The sequence below is a fragment of the Haliotis rubra genome, unplaced genomic scaffold, assembly GCF_003918875.1.
Source record: "Haliotis rubra isolate DU_JTF1 unplaced genomic scaffold, ASM391887v1 Scf273, whole genome shotgun sequence".
NCBI classification, from domain to species: Eukaryota; Metazoa; Mollusca; class Gastropoda; order Lepetellida; family Haliotidae; genus Haliotis; species Haliotis rubra.
Window position 1 is genome coordinate 758,144 of NW_025766814.1, and position 24,223 is coordinate 782,366.

A 24,223-nucleotide genomic window follows, 5' to 3' on the forward strand; every position below is an offset into this window, starting at 1 on the left:
TAGAACGCCAGACAGAAATTTGGGTAAATGACATTACAATGACCATGAAGTCACAACAGAATCTGATGTAGATGATAAACTAGTTTCCCGGCACTGAAGCTCACCCGCACATGTAGACAACAGTTTCAACTATAAACCAAGGAAGACCTGTAGAAAGTTCTTGTGAGTTATGATACTCATATATTTTCTGAATATATAGACAGGAATGGTGTAAATGGTATCACAATGACCATGAAATTACTACAGAATTGTAATGTAGTGGATAAACTAGTTCCTTGGCACTGTAGCTCACCTGAACATGTAGACAACAGTTTCAACTATAAACCAAGGAAGACCTGTAGAAAGTTCTTGTGAGTTATGATACTCATATATTTTCTGAATATACAGACAGGAATGGTGTAAATGGTATCACAATGACCATGAAATTACTACAGAATTGTAATGTAGTGGATAAACTAGTTCCTTGGCACTGTAGCTCACCTGAACATGTAGACAACAGTTTCAACAATAACTCAAGAAAGACATGTAACAAAGTTGTTTTGAGTTATGACACTCCTATATTTTCAGAATAGATGCAAGGTCCCTGATGCGGCTTCAAACAACACTCACTCACTCACTCACTCGTGTCCCTGGAAGCAAAGTTAGGACGACAAACAATTAGGTTGGTTGGATTGTTGTTTAACGCCGCACTCAGCAATTTTCCAGCTATATGGTGGCAGTCTGTAAATAATCGAGTCGGGACCAGACAATCCAGTGATCAACATCATAAGTATCGTTCTATGCAATTGAGCTACAATGACATGTGACAACCAAGTCAGGCAAGCCTGACCACCCAATACCGTTAGTCACCTCTTACGACAAGCATTGGTTACTGAAGATCAATTCTAACTGGGATCTTCACAGGTACAAACAATTAAGACATAAACCACCTTTACTTTAAAATTTAATGAAGCACCTTGTAGTGTAGATACCTATTATTTCAATTTGGAACCAAGTTTGTAAGCATGAAAGAAGTTAAATTATATAAAATCAGTGATGACACCAGGCGTTCACTAAAAGGTTAAATATGTCATCGTATGTCCTGCTCTACTGCAAGACAGAAAGGTTACAAGAAATGAAATATGTAGTATATGATATTCTTTGAAATGATCAACTAAAAACACCATGATTTGCAATCCTTCTGCAAGTCTTCCTGATCTCCAGAGCTGTAATGGGCTGATGTCAAGCAAGAACTTAACCAGATCAACAACAAAAATACCATCGTTCACGAAGTGCGTGTCGAATGTCTATAAATTTGATCCATTAGAATTTTATTATGCCCATAAATATAACAACTTCCACAGATGTGTCTCATTTGTTACATCAAAGGATCTAATGAATACAAAATAATAATATTTAAGCGTTTACACTTTGAAATATTGGTTTAGTCTATTTCTTAATTTTCTTGTAATTTCCTTGGTGAAGATAAACTAAGTTTCTTTTCAAACAGCTCTTTGGTGGATGAATACAAGAAATGGTCAAGTGGAATAAGATATGCCAAAAGATAACAAGGAAATATATCATGATCAGTCCTGACATTTATCAAAAAACAATAATAAATCACGTTTACTTGTTTAGATTGGTTGTTGTTTAATGCTGCACTCAGCAATTTTCCAGCTATATGGCAGTTTGGAAAACACAAGGCTAAATGAATGGTGGGGATTAAGAATTTCCTGATCATGCCCAATTGTTCATGTTAGTTTCTTTTTCAGCAACAAATATGACTTTTAAAAGCTAAAAGTATCTCTTTTATGATAAATGTATCAATTATCTGTCAAGCATGTTCATTTCAAGGCGTCAGTAGTGATAATCTGACATTTATTGCGGTAAATAATGGTGAGTTGGTGCACTGACAACTTCCCACAATTTAGCTGAATTTAATGTAAACAATATTGAATCAAATTAATAAAATGAAATATATTATAAACATACTGAATGAAATTTTGAATGTAATTAGTTAAAGTCCCATTAAAAACACATTGAATGAAATTTTGAATTAAATTAATAAAAAAAACATTAAAAACATATTGAATGAAGTTTTGAATGAAATTAATGAAAAAACAAAAGTCCAGATTTACAAAACACGCTTTGTAACCAGTCACTGTAATTTCATGATTAAATTGCATATTAGATTTAGAGATTTCCAGTAATACATGCTCACAATGACAGTGCATTGGGATAAAACATCAAAATTCATGATGGCGCATATTACCTGCAATACTGTAATGCATCTGTAAGAATATTAGACTAAACTCAAGAAAACATAGTATATTCTCAATTTCCCAACCATGTAACTCTTAAGGACCATTCTGACCGAAATTCGCAAGAATATTCTCCAGCTAAAAGTACAGGGTATTGACCAACAGTTTTCAACCATTGTGTCCAGAGGGACCTGGCATCCTCGTCTCCTGCATGACAAGTAAGCAGAGTAACAAACTCCTCATCAATCTCCTCATCCGATGAGTTTGGAATAATTTTCAGGTATCAACCTAAATCACAATCAAGAGAGATTATGCTTGTCAGTCGAAGGCTTTTAACCAAGATGTGTTCCTGCTTCTGGAATGAAGCCGTAAAGATCTAACTCCTTTGACCTTTTTCTCGATCCATGATTATCGTGTTTCTGGACAGGCTTTGTGTTCCTAAAAACCACCATCCAGACAAGTGGCTCTTCCATTCAATGTTCTCCTGGCAATTACTGCCGAATCTTAGTATATAGCTACAGCAACTTCTCGTCCTTAATTGTCACCTTCAAATTCAGTGAAAAATCATTAAACACTGTAAAATATTTCCACAATGAGTACAACAGGAAGTATGTCCCAGTCTTCTCAAACAGACAAACTCATTCGTGTTGTTTATTGGCTTAAATTGGTTGACATGGTGCGGTATTAGTCTCTCAATCATGAATAAAAGTGAAATTATTTGTCCAAACACAAAGAACTACATTGCCGATAATTCAAAAATATTTACATGTCACGCAAACACAAAAATCAATGAACATTGATTTCAGATCGTGAGTAATTATTACACAGGAAAATCGTAACATGAAATGTACTACATGACCAGCTAGACACAAGATCAAAATTGCACTTAAGTTTGAGTAAATACTGAAAACATATGCAAATATAATGTCATTCTATTGACAGATGTTTTTCACAAACAGAAGTAATGTGTACTTGATGAGCTTGGGTGTTATCTATTTGCTTTCCTTTTGATAGTGTTTGGAAGATACCAGATCAAATGTGACAGAAATGTAATGTTTCTTCAACGTTGATGTCACAACATTAAAAAACACTTGGGTAACGCAGTACAATCAACCCTTTCAATCACTCTCTGTTGTATTTATTGATCAAATTACCATTGTGACAGATAGAAATGAAGTAAATGAAAATTGTGGGGAAATATGAAAAAGCAAAGTCATGTATAGTTATTCGAGAAATACCAAGGGGGTCATTGCAGAGCACTAGGGACTCTTTGCCAGTTAAACCTGTCAAATAACATTTCACATTTTGATGGGAAGTACGCAGTATCCTCTGTGGAACCAAGTTATTCTGGTCACACTTTTGATCTTCCTTTTTTTAACTATGACCCGCTGATCCTTCAGTTGCCAGATGGATTCAAAATCTAAATTTTATCCATGCCAATTCAGTTTTGAAAATTACTTTTTTTTTTTTTTTTTTTTTTTTTTTTTTTTTTTTTTTTAAAGTGTGTCAGACATGTATGGCTTTCCGTCCATGTCTGACAAGAGCGATGACTTCAACGTTCCACGTGGCTGTATTGCAAGGATAACTGCAGCCTTCCATTTGTCAACTTTCAATTGAAGCTGAGCAATGATCCAGAGCCTCCAACTTTTGAGGAGAAAACGAATGTGATTTTCCCATGAAGATTAAAAAAAAAGAGATATGACTCTTGATCTTGTAACAACATTCTACGCCTTTGTACATGCTAGACATGTGCTGCATCAGTGACAAAATCCTTGTCAGATGCTATTCACAATTGATTTCTGGAACATGTTCCCATGGTTTTTCAGGTGAACAATTGACTTGCCCTTGCATGTGTTTTTGATTGATGCCACCAAGTGGCAGGATGCGCTCCCCATCTGGTAATACCTGGTGGCATTACAGACTACTGCTGATTAACAAACATATGGTTGTGACATTATCCCACAAGCAAAATGGACCTTATGCTAAGTAGACATTTCTTCTGATGATGGAAAATAATTTTGTGCCTTGTATTCAAACAACCATGACTAGCCAGTCAGACAGCAACAGTCTTCACTAATAATAACATATTATCCCATTTAGCTCAGGTAACACTGCAGACAAATCATGGACTAAAAAAATCTCTCTTCCAAAGCTACCATTAATTGTCTTTACAGTTGTCTGTCTTCTGTATATATGTATACATGCTATGATGTGCTCTGAGCATGTCCCTCAGTGCTATATATATATCCTTATTATAAATATTAAAACACTTAAAACACTTTATTTCTTTCAGAAACATGGCAAACAACAAAAGTCACTTTCTTCTCTAAAGGAATTCAGAAGATCCATTGAGATCTCCGATACATGTTTGTATATGTTTGTCAAATACAGGCACTTGTGGACAAACAGCCATTCTCTCCCAAACCTGTTTTGTAACCAAACGAAACCCTTGCAGCCTTTCCTGAAATTGGTACGGTCTTTCAATCTCTCAAATTACTTGCATTCCCAAGGTACTTGCCATTCTCAATAATAACTTCATATTGGACACATTCAGCCAATCCTTGCCCAAATAATTTCAACTAGTGATTACAATTTAATTCTCCAGTCCTGGCTTGAGGGGGGATAGAACAAATCAAATAATACTCGCTTCTCTGTTTGGTCCAGCAGTTGTCAGTGCTTTTCAAGTTTACGGAAAATTGTCTGGTGAGCTAGACTAATCCTGGAATCACATTGCTTGGTGCTTTTATCAAAATCTAAGTCATGGGAAAATTAGCCAATCTCAGAGACCTGAGCTGTGCCAAATATTCAAGACCCTCAGGCTGTAATCTCAAGGGTGAAATTTAAAGGCCCACGTTCCACCATTTCTTTTATCAACAAAATGATGTCAAATGTGACAAATTTTAACTCCTTTTCTGAATTCAAGTGAAATTTAATAGATCTTTAAATATCTTCTTAAAATTTGCATTATTAACAATTACACATTTGCAAAAACAACATTATGAAACTAAATGTGCTTAAAGTACATTTCTCCATTCACTAAGGCTGTATGGCAAATGTGATGATTTGAATTTTCCAATAGTCAGCTTTCCCATTATGTCCAGCAATATTCCTGCAGCTCCAATCTTCAGTGTTTACATTTCACAACTTTGGAGGTGCAACGAAGCACCACCTTTAACAGGATTTCAAAGAGCATCATATGACATTTGATCAGAAGTTGTTAGGTCAAGGTTTCAACATACAAGGTTTCAGCAAATCTTTCAAAATGTTTTATGGAAGACATGTGTTGGATATTTATACATTTAAGAAACATCAGTGACAAACATTATGTCCAATGATTTTGCCTATTTTGATTTGTACCACATGTTCCCATGTCCTCGAAGGGAACAATTGACCAGCGTTTGCATTTGTTTGTAGTGACTGGCTGAGTATAGTTTTACGCCACTTTTAGCAATATTCCAGCAATATCACGGCGGGGGATACCAGAAATGGGCTTCACACATTGTACCCATGTGGGGAATCGAACCCGGGTCCTCAGTGACGAGTGAACGCTATAACCATTAGGCTACCCCACCGCCTGCTGAGTCAATGAGTGTGATGAGTCCCACGCATGATAGTGAATTCATAAACACATGCTCACGATATGGTAGGAACTTAGCAAAGATTTCTTTTGGACATGGAAAGAGTTTAGCCACTTCATTATTATTATTTTTGAGTATATGCCAACAGACCAATATATCAGATATCACTGTTTACATCTTACTGGCTGTCTCAGCACAATTAATGCAGCTTATAGGTCTCAAAGTGGTCAACGTCTGTGATCTGTATCACTCAGGGTTTTCCTCCCTCATTAAACAGACCTGCCAAGACATAACTGGAATACTCCTAAAAGTTAAAATCTACTCACTCACATTGCACATCAGTGAATTATAAAGCCAAACAGTTTTTGCAACCATATACCTAAACATCAATAACTGAGGGAAGTTTAGTGCCAGGAATTGTCTGGTAACCACATCAACACATATTCTCTCGACGTCAAGCATGTCTGGTATTTTCTACCAAAAAATCATGTTCAATAATTTCCAAGTCCCAAATTTCACAAGTTTCTCAATGTTTAACTTAACCATTCCAAGAAACACCTGATCAGCATTCATTTGAGAAAACATTTTACAGACATCCAGTCCTAGTATAGAGAATAATCTCCCTCCAAATCCTTGATAACATTTAACACATGGAAACCAGAAAAGAACAAGGTAATCTTGAAAGAGCTTGAGCAATTTGGTGTCCACTAAAACCTCAGATGTACCGATTAAATGAGTTGAGCAAATTCCAGGAATAATCCTCAATGTACTCTTATGAGACTGTGTAACCAACTGATTAAATTACTGTATCTTATTACAAATGTCGAGCTATGAGACAATGAGATTCAAAAGTGCTATTTCTTAAATGAGTGCCTGAACAATAGAAAAAATCACCATATATAACAGCAAATGTAAAAATGTTAACCTTTTCAACATATCGACGCTACAACAGATAACCCACAGTGAAACATGTTAAAGGATAACCTCAGTGAGACAGGTGTTTTGAACAATGTTACTACCAGTTAACTTATGCACTACACTGTCAGGAACGCCATATGATTCTGCTACACAGGAAGCAAAGCTCCAAACAAATCCTCTTTAAGCCCCTTCTAAATCATGAAGGAATGGCAGCCATCAGGGACAAAAATGAACCTTGACACGTAAGCTATATATGAGCTTACAAAGAATAAGCACGTGTCAACTCACTACTATAATTCATTGGGATCAAGTCGGCTACTGTTTCGGTCGAAAAGGCAAATCTTTATACATCATTGATCATATGTTCTTCATCCAGGTAACATTTATCAATGTCTTTAATTAATTCTGCTTGGCAGTCTTTTACTAGAGATTTCTCTCAAAGACATTTACTCAACGGCACCATGTAGTTAAAATGGTGATTTAATTTAAAACAAAGAAAAATTAAAAGGTTTTTCTTTAAACAAAAAATATCAACCCTCATTTTAAACAAGATTCCTGACACCAAGATGGATCAGGCGGAAAGAATTAATGCATGTTTTCATTTCATTTCCATGTGAAATTATTAAGGTAAGTTTTCATTTTCTTGGAGACAAATTTGTGGGCTTTGATTCTGATCAACCTTACACAACTTTAAAGTAAAGGTTGTTCCAAAATGCCAAGATCTTTTACATATTTGATAAATACGCAGTTGGTGTAATGTACTTTAATAACATTGCTTTCTGAGCCTGGTTTCAGAGAGAGATCTTCGTGTCAAATCCTGCCAAACAATTGACTTGCCTTTGCATGTATGTATGATAAGTACCACTGGTGAAGCAGGATACGCTCACCTTCTCCAGAACAGATGCTATCACCATTACTTGCAGAACTTCTGTGTGTGATATTATTTTGGGGCTCCACAAGTGTTGGTAAATACTGATACAAGTATCATCAACAATTCTTCTTTAATCATTCTTGATTTGGGTTATTTATTTACCTTGGTTTTATGTATTTCATACTTGGAAGGAGCGGTGGGGTAGCCAAATGGTTAAAGCATTCGCTCGTCATGCCGAAGCAATTCCCTACATAGGTACAATGTGTGAAGCCCATTTCCCCGCCGTGATATTGCTGAAATATTGCTAAAAGGCGGTGTAAAACCAAACGCACTTACTCATACTTGGACATAGGCAACACTCCCGAACACATAAGAACAGTACTTAATCCACCTCAGGAATGTCTTGATCTTCTTGGGAATGAAACGAGTTAAATGAAATTTAAATACAGTAGTTTTCACTCTATATAACATGCACAAAGGAACTGAAATTTAACATTAATTCTGACTGATTTGAAAATAACTGTTTATATGTTGAAAGATTGATATAGATCAACTGCTGTCAGAACATGTGAGACAATGGACACAAAGAATTCTCTGTCTGTGGGGTATGGAATAACCTCTCTGCCAAACTGAGATCTAAACATTTATTTGAGAATTTGGAGTCAGATACATTAAAAAAGTCTTAACAAAGCCTTGTAAACAATCAAACCAATATGAAATGGGCATCAGCAGCATTAAAGCTACAGCTCTTCCATTGTGATCATCCAATCACCATTTGGGTCAGATTTTACCAAAAACATGGTACATCTGGGATTAACTCTGCTTCTGAAGTTTGGCAGGGAATGATTATGATACAATAAACTATGTTCATAATTATCATGCTTATAACAAACTGAAACATATAAGAAACTGTATTTGGTCCCCGTCACTTTTTGTGTATTGTAATCGAACTGTGTACAGTGACCTACTGTATAATGAGCTGAAATTAGTGCCCCTGTGAGTTCTGTATAACCGCAGTTTACTTACCATATTTCTCCAGCATTCTTCTCAAAGGATATGTTCCTTGTAATCTTATTAGCATAAACCCTTTCTGTATAAATCTTGTATACAATATATGGCATATCTACAGCTAAATCTGTATTATATAGTATTTTGAGAACAATTTCACTAAATTAAATGAGGAGGTTGTTTTTTCTTCACAGCTGAGAGATCCTGTAAAATATCACAGAATGACATTTAACAAACGTAACGATACACAGAGGAGTAATATCATCGCTGAAGCCTATATAATAGATGATCTGTAAAAATTTAAATTAGATTATACTTTCACTCCAGTACATCCTTTTCAAGCAGAAAAAAATCCAAAAAATCTTTTCCAAGAAATAATGGAACTCCTACCATTTGAAGAATCCATATACATGTACACTTCAAGTCTTTTTCGCAAAAACCTCTACTACATAAATTGTTGGATGAGATTAACTTTTTTTTTTTTAAAACGCATTCATCAAAAAGGTTCAAAGCTTTTTGATAATGGTAGAAGTGCTTCATTATTGGAAAGGTTAGTTTTTCCAAAAACTCCCAAAGCTAGAGTCTATTCATCAAATCATAGTACTGCTTCAGGATCACTCAGAGAAATGTTTCCAGGGAAATCGGAACTAAATTACACTTGGCATTAGTCAAATTGAATCAGGATTCTGTTAGGGTAACATAAAACGGTAAGGTAATCGGCGGCTATTTAGTACTTAAGTCTATATGGTACAGCAGTTTTAAACAGGATCGCAGACATCTCATGGAACATGTTATATGAGAAGAAAGTGTTCTATATGAACACAGTACGAAAAGCTCACAACATTGTGAACTATTGGTGTCAATTTGTCAGAAACATGTTCTGAACATATCTACAATGTCACAAGATGTGGAACCTTTTAATTCTATTTCTTTTTGTCTAAAATATGCTTGTTTGCTGAATGCTTCCCTCAGCAATATTCCAGCAGTCTGTAAATAATTGAGTCTGGACCAGACAATCCAGTGATCAACATCATAAGCAAAGTTTTTATGCAATTGGGATATGATGACAAGCGTCAACCAAGTCAGAGAGCCTGACCACCCGATCCTGTTAGTCACAGCTAGTCACAGACCAATTCTAACCAAATCGCCGTACGTTTAAATCACAGGGACACCAGTCGCCAGCAGCCAAGTGGCACCACCTCGTCACAGACTGTAAATCTTGTAGTCAACAGAAAGTCACACAAAAGGAGGTGAGGTGAAATGGGGTTTAACAAAAGAAAATTTAGCTCATATGATGACATGCATGCGTGTATGTGTGGCTGCCCAGACTTAAGCTGGTTTTATAGTGCTAGCTCACTGAGATACCATGCCGCAGTTAAGCATAAATATCCTACTCAGACACATTATACTGACTCCGACCGACCAGTCCTTGTTGTACCCATTATTGCCGAGCACAAACAACAAGTACCATATTTTAAACCTTTGGGTATGACACAGCCGGGGATCGAACCCGCGACCTTCTGCTCTCTGGGCGGACGCTCTAACCACTACACCATAGAGGCAGCTCACACAAAAACACAAAAATAACATACGTTTACATTTCTAAAACAATCCAGTCTACAAAAGTGAAAACAGTTCATATCAGACTGCACAATTAAGAAATATTTCTGACAACTATAAAATCAATAAAATAAATTCAATGTAAAAGAAATTAAGGATTTAATGCCCACCTGATCATGAAATATGCACATAAATATATTTTCTGCAGCAGAAAACAGTTATCTTTAAAATGACGGAAAATGTGTAAAAACATTTACAGACTGTCAGATGGATTTACTACACAATACATCTCCTTTTTTGCCCTTGCATAACACGCACAGGAAACTTGAAATTGTAACAATCGTGTTCATCTTGACCGCCTCTCTGGTCTGGCGGATAAAACATCCCCAGGAAGCTTGACGGTTCAATCCCCAAGAGCGTCTCCACCCCAAAATATTTACAGATGGTTCTAGCTGTTATCCTGCCTACCATTTGGCTTTTAAGGAATAAAAGAAAAAGGTCAGGCGCGAGTTAGTTTACTGGGACTGAGTGGGTGTCCATGATAAAAGCTAGCATGATATCAGTGAGCTTAATAATAAAACCGGCATTAGTTCGGTACAACCTGATATACACACAATGATCTTTTAACACGACCTTAAACTTTATTGAACATTTTCTATTCATCTGTGCTTTAAAGTTGAAAAGGAAATGGTCTTCTTGTCACCAGTCTTGTCACAAGCATGAAAACTGAAATTAACTTGGATTGTGCAAAGAAGTTGTAATTGCCACCTCTAAAAGATTTTCTTCACTCAGGACCATACTTTCAGAAAATGATATGCTTGTATTTAGTATTTCACTGTTGATGAAGTTGAAACAGACAAAACTGTGTGTATTTACATGGAAAAGCAATTACATACTGCACAACTTTTTGTAATGAAACATACAAGCAGTTGAAATGAATTACTTAAACCTTATCACAATTGAAATATACATGATTAAACTTGTGTTTACAGCATTCCAACAATAAAACCATCAGGGGAAACATTACTGTATGGAATAAGTGAGTGAGTGAGTTTGGTTGTACATCACTTTTAGCATTAAGCCAGCAATATCGCACCAGGGGAGACCAGAAATTTGCTTTACTCATTGTACCTATGTGGGGAATCAACCCAGGTCTTCGGTGCTACGAGGGAGTGATTTAACCACTAGGCTACCGTACTACCCCTGTATTGAATAAAACATTATCCATCTTTGATATATACAACAGTAGTCACGCAATAACCAACCACAATGAAAATAACTGCATTTGCATGACACCACCAATACATTTCCCAGCCGAAATGTACAACACTTTTCTTGCAATAGACATACAGATCCATCATCACATGGCTCCATGTAACACAAAGAAATGGAATTGGTGTGCTGTTCTGACATTTATACCACGATCTAAGAATAAAAAGAAATATACACTGCAATATACAACTTTTCTCATAAGTAAAGACTGTCTACATATGTATCATAATGTTACATGACTGCAATGTACAAGCCCTGCCTGACATTTACATTGTTATATCACCAGCACTGTAAACTGCACACTTTCTAGCAGAAAGCCACTAACAAGCTGAAAATATACCCACGGCAAAATCAATACGTCCACAAAAAACATCAACCTTAAGAACCCTTGCAGTAGGAATTTCCTCGTCAGCCGTAGGGAAAGGCCAAGAGAGGTTCCCTCAATATAATGACACTGCCTTTTTTTTTGTTAATTTTTTGCCGCGGGGTGGGCATAAAAAGTCATTGTGTAAAGGAGCAAGATATTGCCTTTTGTTTGCAGCCGAAAATTGCATAATTACCTACAGAAAAAATCCCTGATGGTGATAGGGATAAGGATTGGAGATGTATCACTTGCTGGGATGCTGGGGAGTGCTGTGAGGAGACTTGTGACATAAAGATGAGTTGTACAATAATAGTATTTTCAAACATTTTCAAATGTGCCTTAAGGAACCCACTGAAAATAAAGCTATAAAGCTTCCTTTTTAACACATCGGGCATCATTAACATTTTCAAAAACATAATTGTAGATTTCTGGAAAAAGATTCCCACCACTGAAAATAAAGCTTGCTACTAAAAAACTTCCTTTTCAACGAATCGGACATCATTAACATTTTCAAAAACATAATTGTAGATTTCTGGAAATAGATTCTCACCATGCTGTAAAACTTTCTTTCTTAAAGTTATAAAAAAATAATTAGAATATTGAGACTGTAGTATCTACTTTAGAGTAAAGGCTGTGGTTTCTAATTTTGAAATACTTCACAAAGAGGTATAAGTATCTCCTTGGTGAAAGCAATTCCTTAATTCAGTTCTCGAGTGTTTGTTACGTGAAGGAAACTTCTACTAAATCATACATCGAGCCATGCTGTTTTTACAGTTTTCAGCATTCAGTAATACTTGAACACATAATAATGCTTCAATTTTTTTAAGGCTAAAAGATAATGTGTCAAACTTAACTCGACTGGAAAGTGCTTCTGGTAAGATGAGTATGTTCCTCATTGATGTTACTTGTCATTTTCTAGTGAATCATGGTCAAAAAGACAATTATTTACATCAATTTGATACAAATTTGACAATTATTTACATTGATTTGTTACAAAATATAAGTGTTTAGTTAATTCTGTAATATTTGATTCTGATTTTCATCTTTTGAACAGTGAAGGTATCCCAAAGTCGTGATTCTTTCTTCTCTAGCGACAACTACAATGTTCAGATATCATCTCCACTTCTCCCATTCACAGTGAATGGGTGAATGTCATTTTACGTGGCTTTCAGTAATATTCCATATTCATAGGAATCTGTTATAGAAGTCTGACACGTTATTGGTTCCATAGAACATATTACCATCGGAATCGTCCCCTGAGACATTACTACTAGGACCCATAAATCACTTACAAATGAATTTCCCATCTTCATCAAATGAGGTGGGGATGGTAACCAGCTGACCTGATGGTATGTGTCAAACAATTGATCCATAAGGCAAGTACAAAAAGTGAAAGGGTGACCTAGCCTGGTCATCATTTTACGACCACTCTGAACATAAATTATTGAAAAGTAAGCCATTCAAAGGAGGCATTCTTGGACAAATATCGCGATGAGATAGATGTGCTTGTCTCAGAAAGAAGACAATGAAGTTATGTCAGTACAATAATAGCGTTTACAACTTCTACTAGGAGTCAGAATGTCTCAAGTTTCATGTTCACACTTAATGCTCTGGGTATAAAAAAAGGTTTCGAGTGGAAAGGTCTTAGCGATTTCAGAAAAAAATGTTTTCATGAGTGGGATAATGTTTCTTGCACTTGCTGTTTTTGTGTAATTACTGTCAAATATTAGGTATTTGTTTTCAGTGACTGTTTATGCATACTGTTAATTATTTCCTTCATGAAGACGATCTGCAGATTTCAGGGCTCCAGATAAGGGCCGTATCGATGTATGTACGGATAAAAAATATGCACGATAGGAAATAATTTTGAAAACGTAGCAGATACTCAACACAGCAATGGTGTACGAATCATTTACAGACGTATTTATATGAAAAGGTATTGTTTTATTGTTTATTGACCTGTTTACACAAGAGTAGCAATGTTGTGGTGCATATACCAAATGAAACACAAGAATACTGATTACTAATTTCCATTCAGTACTCTAAATGTACTCTTAAGTTTTTCCAGTACTGCGATATTGAAACGATAAGGAGTACGTACTCCTGATGTTGAAAAATTATCTGGAGCCCTGAGATTTGTTTTTGTGAGTGACATAACAATCTTGAAATAGTTATATATCTAATTTGTTGTGGTTTAACGGGGCACTCAGCAATATTCCAGCTATATCATCCAGAAGACCCTTCAAAAAGATGAGTATATGTCACATACAGGAAATTTTTCTTTAACTGATAATAATAGAATACTTTGATTAGAACAAAAAGAATGGAAAATGACAAAATTATGCAAGTTGATAAATGCCTTGACATACTGGTTACCAATTCCCATGAGTCCACTGAATAGATATTAAATTTATTCGTTGAAAACTAAGAGGCATATTTAGGTAAAAAAATGAAAGTTTCAGTCAAAGAAACAATGACATTCATTAAAGTTCAAACATAATTCTGAAATATGATACTCATAATTATGAGAATTTGTGCTGAATCTTGAAACAATTTTTTTCAAAATGGTTAGTAGTTTTAATATTAATGACTATGAAGGTTTCACAAATTCCCAGCATTTGACTAACCAATCACTAATGCCTGATATCTGTTAGGTGACTCGCTGGATAATCAATGATCCTTCATATCTCACAGGCTCTCGGTTTGATAAACCTACACTAATCTCTGGAAACACCCTCGTACTTCTTGCAATCTAAAATTATTTGCCTTGATTTTTCTCAACATTTCACCATCCAATCAAACCTTGACAAAGGAAAAAGGAAATGTGTAAGGGAGGTAACTCATATTGCTAAGAAACCAAAGCCAATGCCAGTTGTGAAGGACATTAAGACAGCCACTCCATCAAAAAGATTTTCGGGCTTTCTTTTGAGTGTCAGTTTTTCAGTGTTGAATGTCTCACAAAGTCTACTGTAATCCATGGGACTGACCCCATGTTGGTGAAACCAACAACCCACAGGAAGGCTGTTTTGTAACTTAGATCGACTGGTTTGTTAGTTTGAACAGCGTAGGAAATCAAATTTGCTAATGAAAATCAAGGGCAGGTAATTTGAGAGTGCACGAAGTACAGGAATGGATCTGGGGTTAGTGTGGGTTTACCAAAAAGTGAGCCCTGGAGATATAGACCCTGGATAAAGAGCTTAAACCAGTACTAACAGAGTCATGACCAGCTTGTCAACAGCTCGTGCTGAGACTAATGTGAAGATATATACTATCAGACCAGTTTAATGACTTGTTTCATAGATCAACCTGTCAGTTCCAATATATTTCTTGTTCCATTTCCTCAAAACATAAGTTGCTACAAAAAGAAGGAATGACACTGGAACAATACTAATTCATCATAATATGAGGTGTTTTGAAGTCTTTAGGATATAATTTCAACAGGCTTTAATTACAGTATTTTAAATAACTGGTTTATGTTCATATTGACAATTAATGTCACGCCTTGAGCAAGCACTAGTTGCCTGGATATGTGCGCTATATAAATATCATATAATAAAAAATAATAATAAATAATAATGAGTTACTTGTTTATTATATTTCCATATTTCTGGATTCCTTCTAAAAGCATAATTTTATTACAGTTTTTCAGATTTCAATTTTTGCTAGTCAGTGATCCACAAAACAAGACTCTGGCCTTACATGAACATTTTGATTATAAACATTTTGATTAACACTGATGAACTGTTGACAATGCTTTGAAATTAATCATGAACTTCATTTAAGCCCAGCATATGAAAAGAAAACATAGCAGTGATCAGCTTTCACAGAAGAAACATATCCCTTACAATAATGACACCACTCATTACCACTAAGTATATTTTTAGGGTATAATAATTTCACAAATATGAAACAAGAAATATTTTCAGATACATGTTGCAATGTTCACAAATCTTCAATTCAAAGATTAGGTCAGACCAAAGGTATTTCTTGTTTTACAGATCTGCCGGTTGTATTTTTTCAAGAATAAGAAAAAAAATATAATAAATTTTCCCCACTAAAAAAATAAAATCCTAATATTTGTATTGGCCAAAAACGTAAACTTACAAGAAATTGGTTTTTAGAATGTTTTTTGGCCCCATATACATTACATAAATTGCCAAAAGTAAAATACTTTTTAGTATTTAAAAGGAATACTACTTTGACTGGTGATTTATTAAAAAAAAAAAAGTTCCCTCCTGCCTTTATGTTTTCTGAGGAAAAACCCTGTAAAACAAGAAATAAAATTGTCCTTATAGCAATATCTATATTTCTGTATTTTTTATTTCATACTGTTAGTAATATTTGATTTTATTTATGACACATTTCATGATATTGTTCCTCTTTCATGCCAGACACATATGGCCAAACTTCCCGAGAACAAGCATTTTGAAAATAATGAGCCATGTTCCATGCCAAGGAAGCACTTCCACTAGCATCTTGTCACTTGAACATAATCCACTGATTCTACTTATAAGCCATACATCAATATACTTCCTGTTTCCTCAAATGGGCAATAAGAGGCTTGAATATTATCTGATCGGAATTGGTACAAATAGAAGCATTTCTCCAATCATGGCGCCGTGGTCACAAATGTAGGTTCCATGTGATGTATGTCTGTTGATTCGCATAAAAACTAGCATGTCTATATTTAATACCCAGTTTTGGCATCATGCAATAAATATATGAGGCAAAGACCATTTCTGTAATTTGAAAGCTCTAATGATAAAAGCAGAATTCATTGAAATTCTGACTTGACTACATGTTAATCATTCTCTTCCCACAGAGGTTACTCCTGTCATATCTTCCTACGTAACCCCTGTTCTAATACGGCCCTTTCATGGTGTGAGCGTTCAAGACTCGTGATTGGAGGCAATCAGATTTAGTTGTGCAATCAGCGACGTTGTTTCAAAAGTGATCATTCGCAAGGCCTCGGTAATTTCCGTATGCTTCGAGAAATCTAAACCTCTTCCCCTGTGCGATGCGCAAACGTTTCTTCTAGACAGAACTCAGTCATGTTATGGCGGATCAGTGGCGTCTCCATCGCCCTCGTTGACAACGGACAAGCTAGCCATTAAACGTCTTGTGTGTAATATCAACACAAGTCCCCGGCAGATGGGGGATATTTGTGGCCCCACATTTGCTTGTGTTAGTCAAGTTGAATCTAAGTCGATGTAACACGTGTTCTGATTGGATAGAAAGAAGGGAGATAATTCGTGTTGCGATCTTTTGCCGCTAGGGGATTTTACGAGAACCGGGAAATATGGCCGTATTAGAACAGAGGTTCGTAGGAAGATATGGCCGTATTAGAACAGAGGTTCGTAGGAAGATATGACAAGTAACCTCTGTGGGAAGAGAATGCATGTTAATGAATTACAACCGAAACCTGCGATACCTGAATGTGCTGGATACTAAATTCTGATAAACCTCTACATAATGTGAGAAAGAGTGTGTTTGTCTTGATACTGATAAGTCAGCATTTCACATACATCAGCAGGGGCGGATCCAGCAGTTTGGAGAAGGGGGTTGCACATAAATCATGAAGTCCAAAGGTTAGCAGGAAAAGGAAATCTTGTGGGAAGGACCCCCATGCCCCTGGATCTGGATCCCCTGATCAGTCAGCTTGAAGGAGACCACTTTACCACTCTAGTGGAACCAGTGAGTTTGGTGCCACAAACCAAGAGACATGATCAACAGGCCTACCAAAGAAAACTTTCCCACTGTGCAGAAAAACGCAGAAAAGCCCACATTAATCGTGGAAATAGCAACATAAACATAATACCCCACTACTGAAACAGTAACAACGGCAACTTTAAATCGCTAACAGCATAAAAAAATGAAGAGCCTGCAACTTCGATTTTGCGCATGCGCACATGGAAGAGGAAGTCTTGACTGCATGTTGATATTTTCCAGCTTGGACAAAAGTTACATTCCTTTTTAAGTATTTCTGTTGTGTTATTTGGCATTTATCACCATGATACTTGTGTGCACACTTGTTTAGTTTACTTTCCATTTGTATGAAATGATTGACAGCAATTATTTCGACACATTTAATACTTTTTCTACGCGAGGCGATTCACGGCTGCTCGGAAGTTTGAAAGGAGCGCGGATCGTAATGCGCATGTGCAGTAGAGGTCAAAGTTCGCTGAAATAAAAAAAGTTGCCGTTTCATAGTTTTTAGTTGCCGTCTGTACTGTTTCAGTAGCGAGGTATTATGTTTATGTTGCTATTTCCACGGTTAATGTGGGCTTTTCTGCGTTTATCTGCACAGTGGGAAAGTTCTCTTTGGTAGGCCTGATCAAGGTCAAAATAGGATCAAATGCTTGAGGGTAGGATTTTGGAAAGTCTAAGGGAGGCAACTCTGTACAGTGAATCATGCAGTTTCCCAATTCCTTTCCTTGACATATCTGCTTCACTGTGTTAAAATACAAGGAAATTGTTCTTTGATGACATGTTTGAGTTTAGTTTCAGACGCTTTTAGAAATATTCCAGCAATATCACAGTTTGAGACATTAGAAATGGGCTTCACACATTGTACCCATGTGGGCAATAGAACCAGGAGGTATGGTCTGTTGACACAATGTGAGAACTGAACAACCAAACCTGTCTCACAATAAACGATAAACAAATAATAACACTGAAGGAGTCGTTGTTACCATAATTAATATCTATCCTCACGACAACCCCTCCAGCCTAAACTGGTTCTGGTAACACACCTAATACTATTTGGAACAGTAATATAATAAGCACCACCATTATCAAAATCTATTTTCTTCACACTGAGTATTTCTTGACCCAAGTGTATTCAGACATTTTGTGTCCCTTGACACAAAAAGTATCTCAAAAACAACTGATCGGATGTAAAGATGACGGGAAGAATGAAAGCATCAGCTGACACTAAGAAGAACAAGAATTTGTATCTGATTTCATCAAAAACCTTTCGTCCAGAACTGGATCCATCAACAAGCCTGAGGCAAGTACTCCATAAACTTAGCCACACTTCTGTTTACCATTCCAAATTTGACCCAATTACCCCCAAAACCCCTGCAGCAAGAGAGGGCTCAAATTGAAAGCTGCAAGGAAAACTTAAAGGCCTGGTAATGTCTTTGTCCTCAGTGGTTGAGCAAGGAGATCCTTGCCTGCCACGGAATGACATCCTCTTGTCTCCTCCGTAGTGTTTTATTTCTCTTCTTAAACACAAAACCAGGATTACTGGGCGAAATGAGCATCTGGGCCTGTCGAAGAAGTAAACCGTGACCTTTCAATTATGCAGACCTTTTGCTTCCAGAAACCATTTAATTTTACGTCCATTTGGAAACGTGAACAATAACAGACAGATGATACACTGTAAGAAGGAGCAATGGCGACAGTCAGACTTTGTTTGTGAGAGTGTTTAAACATATTTTGTCAATAATGGAACTGGAATAGATGGCAGTGGTTGACATAGCGCTGTATCTGGTCAGAAGATTGTTGTTTCTAGATTACAGAAAATTGATGTATGTGCTAATATATGTGTTTAGTTTTACATTTTGATTAGATGGTTGGTTGGTTTGATGTTTAAAGCTGCATTCAACAGTATTCCAGATGTATGGTGGCGTCTGTGAAAAATGGATTCTGGACCAGACAATCCAGTGATCACCAGCATACGAATGATCTACACTACAGGGATACGATGACATTTATCAAGGAAGTCAGAATCCTGACCACACGATCATGTTAGTGTAGCCTCTTATGACAAGGGGGCGGTGGGGTAGCCTAATGGTTAAAGCGTTGGCTCGTCATGCCGAAGACCCAGGTTCGATTCCCCACATGGGTACAATGTGTGAAGCCCATTTCTGGTTTCCCCGCCATGATGTTGCTGGAATATTGCTAAAAGCGGCGTAAAACCAAACTCAGTCAGTCAGTCAGTCTTATGACAAGCATAGGTTGCTGAAGACCAATTCTAACCCGATATTCATGGGGTTGTCTAGTTAGAAAGAAAGGTCCAAGTAATACTGCTATGATAAACTGAAAAAAGGAGATCATTTTACATGGTGCCAGCTAGTATGCTTGCATACCAGATAATTCCTTCTGGAAAACAAAAGTTCAAGTTGTTTCTTCCTTCAAATCAAAGTTATTAAAAACAGATGGAACAAAATACTTCTAAAAATATACTGTTGATTGTGAAAGATATAAGGTTCCTGTAATTGCCTCGACAGTCGAAGTCACTTCAATCTAATCCACATTTGGAACGTAATTATTCCTATCTTGGAATCAATAAACGTCTACCATATTATTGGTAAAATGATACCATCCACATGAACCCGACAATTCTTCACGAGGTTTAGATTGTGAAGTGTTTGTTCTTTTGACGTTACTTAGTGTCAACACGGTAAAGACATTACCATTAAGTGTGCAATTCTCATTTTGTTCTATAAATAAGTTTATGCGAATGAGTGAATATGGTTTTCTGCTGCTTTTAGCAATATTCCAGAAATATAATAGTGGGACACTCTGAAATGGGCTTCATACATTGTACCCATGTGGGGAATTGAACCTGGGTCTTCGGTGTGACTGGTGAATGCTTTAACCACTAGGCTACCCCACCACAACCTTAGCTACCTATATTGTTGGGTTACTTCATGGTCACCACAGAATCTTTCCTTCCGTATCATTTCTCCCTGATGGGTGTTGTTTGAGGTCACAGCTTCTATTTCTGATATTCATTGCATATGAAATCAAAATTTGTTCTGACATTTCTTGCAATAAAATATTGAAGTTATTTCTGCACCAATGGGCTATAAAATCAAAAAGGAGGAACTGAATTTTATTGTAAGTTTCATGAAAAAGTAATACCTTGTCAGATGAAGTTTGAATTTTGAATTAATAAATCAAATGTTAATAAACACTGTTTTTAAAATCTAAAATACTTTCTGAACAAATAATCATATCACCAAAAAAATACTATATTCCACAAAGCTACTCTACATTTTCGTAGCATCCAAAGAAACAAGAGTATGTAATGAACCATCGCAGTCATTTTCCATTTTCATCACAACAACTTCATTTTATCATACTTGCACCAAACCAAGGAGGGATAATAATATCACTACAAAACAAACATTAGCTTCCGATGGCCACATCGGTTGAGAAGAATCCAAAAATCATTGCACACGGTGGAATGGTATTCTGATCAAAGAAAACAAGCCTCGTCTCCCCTTTCATCGGCGGATCAGCGGAGAGTGAGGATCTGTTTCTGGCCATTATAAAGTCATTGAGAGACTCTTAAGAAATAAATAACAACGTGATATTGTCTGGTCCCTGCTTTGAGTTCCATCTCATGCCATATTTATGAAAGACTTGACCAGGGAATAATCATCTAAGCTTCATAATAATCATGACAATGCATATAATTCTGTCTGCCAGAGTGATAATATCTGACAGTCTGCTGTCTGTTATGTGCCATAATTAATAAGAAGTTTTCTGAGGCGCAACTAATGAAAGAAGCTTTCAGGCAGCTGTATGAATTTACCATTCTTCTTAAGAACTCATTCATCATGGAAAACAAACATATGTTATGTGATATATGCTTTGTCTCACTGTATTTGATCATTATCTTCAAGGATGATCCATCACTTCAAATTAGTCATCGCACTTGATCAAAAGGTTGGTTTGATCATCATCTTGCTCCCATTGGGTAAAAACATTTTTGATCAATTTATGATATTGCTCTTGTTTACACTACATCCATATTAGGTGTTAATCAAAATGATGTAAATAGATTGAGTGGAGGTGTTTGATCAGTCAAACAAATCTTCAAACTCTTGATGAACTGATATCTCCTACACACAATGCTACTGATGATTGTACATAGCGGACAGTATTATTGATGACAATGAGGAAGTGAAGTGAAATGAACGTACCTGGATTGACTGTGTTACCTATCGACATGAGATATGACATGTATATCAGCAGTCCCTCAAACCAATACTGCATCTGAAACAAACAATGACACATTGAGCATATCATAGATTAGACCCATGTGAAATATGCATAAAATCTGACAAATATGCTCTATCTGAAATACACAATAACACTTTCAGCATATCATAAAATAGGTCCATGTGAATGAGCACAAAATCACAAATGTGAAATATGCTCAATCTGAAACATACAAGGACACATTCAGCATATCCTGAAATAGACCCATGTGAAATGTGCATAAAATCACATAGACATGCTCCATCTGAAATAGACAACACTTTCAGCATATTATGAAATATATCCCATGTGAAATGAACAAGAATTCACATATATATATGTTCCACCATTATCTACAAGAAAAGACTTTCACATGTTAGAAAAAAAGTAATGTGCAGGAATACACAGACAAACTGCCCCGTGTTTCTGTCATTGTGTCATTGTGTCAATGAGTGAGTGAGTGAGTGAGTGAGTGGTTTTACGCCGCATTTAACAGTATTCCAGCAGTAACATGTCGGTGTCACCAGAAATGGGTTTTACACATTGTTCCCTTGTGGGAAATTGAACCCGGGTCTTTGGCATGACAAAGTTAAACAATTAATGTGTGTAAGAAGTAAACTAGATGGGAATCTCAGGGACATTCTCACCACTGACATCATACATTTTAGATTAAATAATAATGGTATTAATATTTGTAAATCTGTCACAAACAAAAAACAATCGATACAAAAGACTTAAGGAAATTAATTCATCAATCATGATTCAGTTGGAGACACCAGGTGTAAAAAAACCCAGCGATCAGCACATCCTGCCCTGATTGTTACATCTGTCAAGCGATCTGATGTAGAGTTGTTTGCAAAAGTTGATTGCAAATGAGGATGTCAAAGTAATTGAAATTTATCACAGTGAAATAATGTACTGATACACTTAAATCCTAACAGACAGATATAAGCCTTTCTGAAATGTTCGACACTGAATGGATCCAATTTTCAATGGTAAATATCACATTAGGTCTACGTTGCTCAAATTCAAAAGCAGGAATAAATCCAATTTACAAAGAGGAATTTCTGAAATTTACATGGTAAAAGTGATCTGAGTTCTAACACTCACAACAATTTTTATCCACTTATAGCAAACCACTCTCCAATTCCGCACACAAGTTCATCATTTCCTTTAGAATGAGGGCACGAATTTATCTCCCACCCCCATTCGATAAGGATGCACAGTAACTAGTCAATCACTCTGCTCTAATGCGATGATACAGTTATATTTTTTTCTGCCGGAAATCTGTGGGTCAATGTGTAAAGGAAATTTATCCCGAGTAATAATCTGGCTTCATGTGAACGGACTACGAATTGCACTGCCAATGCTCTACCATAGTGAAGAGAATTATGAGACTTTGGTAGGAAATATCAGTGTTAGCGCTTGTTCAATGGCAAGAGAAAGAAATACCATTATTCATTGATTTAGGATCAATTTCTTTTCTGAACACATTGTATTGTACGGTTCAAATGACATCAAATATCAATGTTGATTAGTCGTCAGATTACGAATGTGTTGTGAACATGATATTATTGCTGCAGAGCTTTGACATAAGACATAAAGGTTTTATGAAATCAATTCTGTTGATACAGCTTAATAAAAATATAATAAATAACATTCAAACCAAAGTTTAACAAATACTTAGAGTATCAAGTCCCTGATGATTCTTTTCTGAAACACTATAGTGTAGTTTGTTTAACCAAGGCAATGATTTGAAAGCCTACATGAAATCAGATGTTGTTTCATAGCTATAGCACCTTGCAATTACTCAAGACAATCATTTATGTTTTATTTTGGAATTTGTATCATTCGTTAATATAAAGTGCAGTAACAATTTTTAGAACCTCAAAACCTCTACTTTCATCTGAGCTGTCAATAAAATGGACAACTATTTCATTAAATAAAGATCTAGAGCCAAAATAACCCTTTTTCATACAAATGAGTTTAGTTGGTCTGGACAGGATATTCCAGTGGTCGATATTATGAGCAATTATTCATATGAGTGGTTGATAGAGTTTAGTTTTACACTGCTTTTAGCAATATTCCAGCAATATCACGGCGGGGGACACCAGAAATGGGTTTCACACATTGTACCTATGTGGGGAATCGACCTGGTGTAGCAGGCCATTTCTTCCCCGGCCTAAACTTTCCTCGAGGAGAATCTGGCCTAGGCCAAACTTTGGGTAAAAAACTTGTGGAGAGATGCTCATAGCTCACATTCTTCAAGGGCGACTTACATATCTTACAAACCAACCTTAGGGAGGTAGCCTAGTGGTTAAAACATTCACTTGTCACGCTGAGTTCAATTCCCCACATGGGTACAATGTGTGAAGCCAATTTGTGGTGACCCCCACCATGATATTGCTGGAATATT

At 36.2% G+C, this 24,223-nt stretch overlaps 1 protein-coding gene across 1 annotated transcript in view; it reads right to left on the reverse strand.

Moving 5' to 3' along the window:
- LOC124280770 (suppressor of lurcher protein 1-like) overlaps positions 1–24,223 on the reverse strand; it is a 205,652-nt gene that overhangs the window by 165,843 nt on the left and 15,586 nt on the right. Inside the window, exon 2 of the mRNA XM_046716746.1 lies at positions 21,750–21,822. Within this exon, the coding sequence (XP_046572702.1) occupies positions 21,750–21,822 (73 nt within the window). The remainder of the gene's footprint in view (positions 1–21,749; positions 21,823–24,223) is intronic.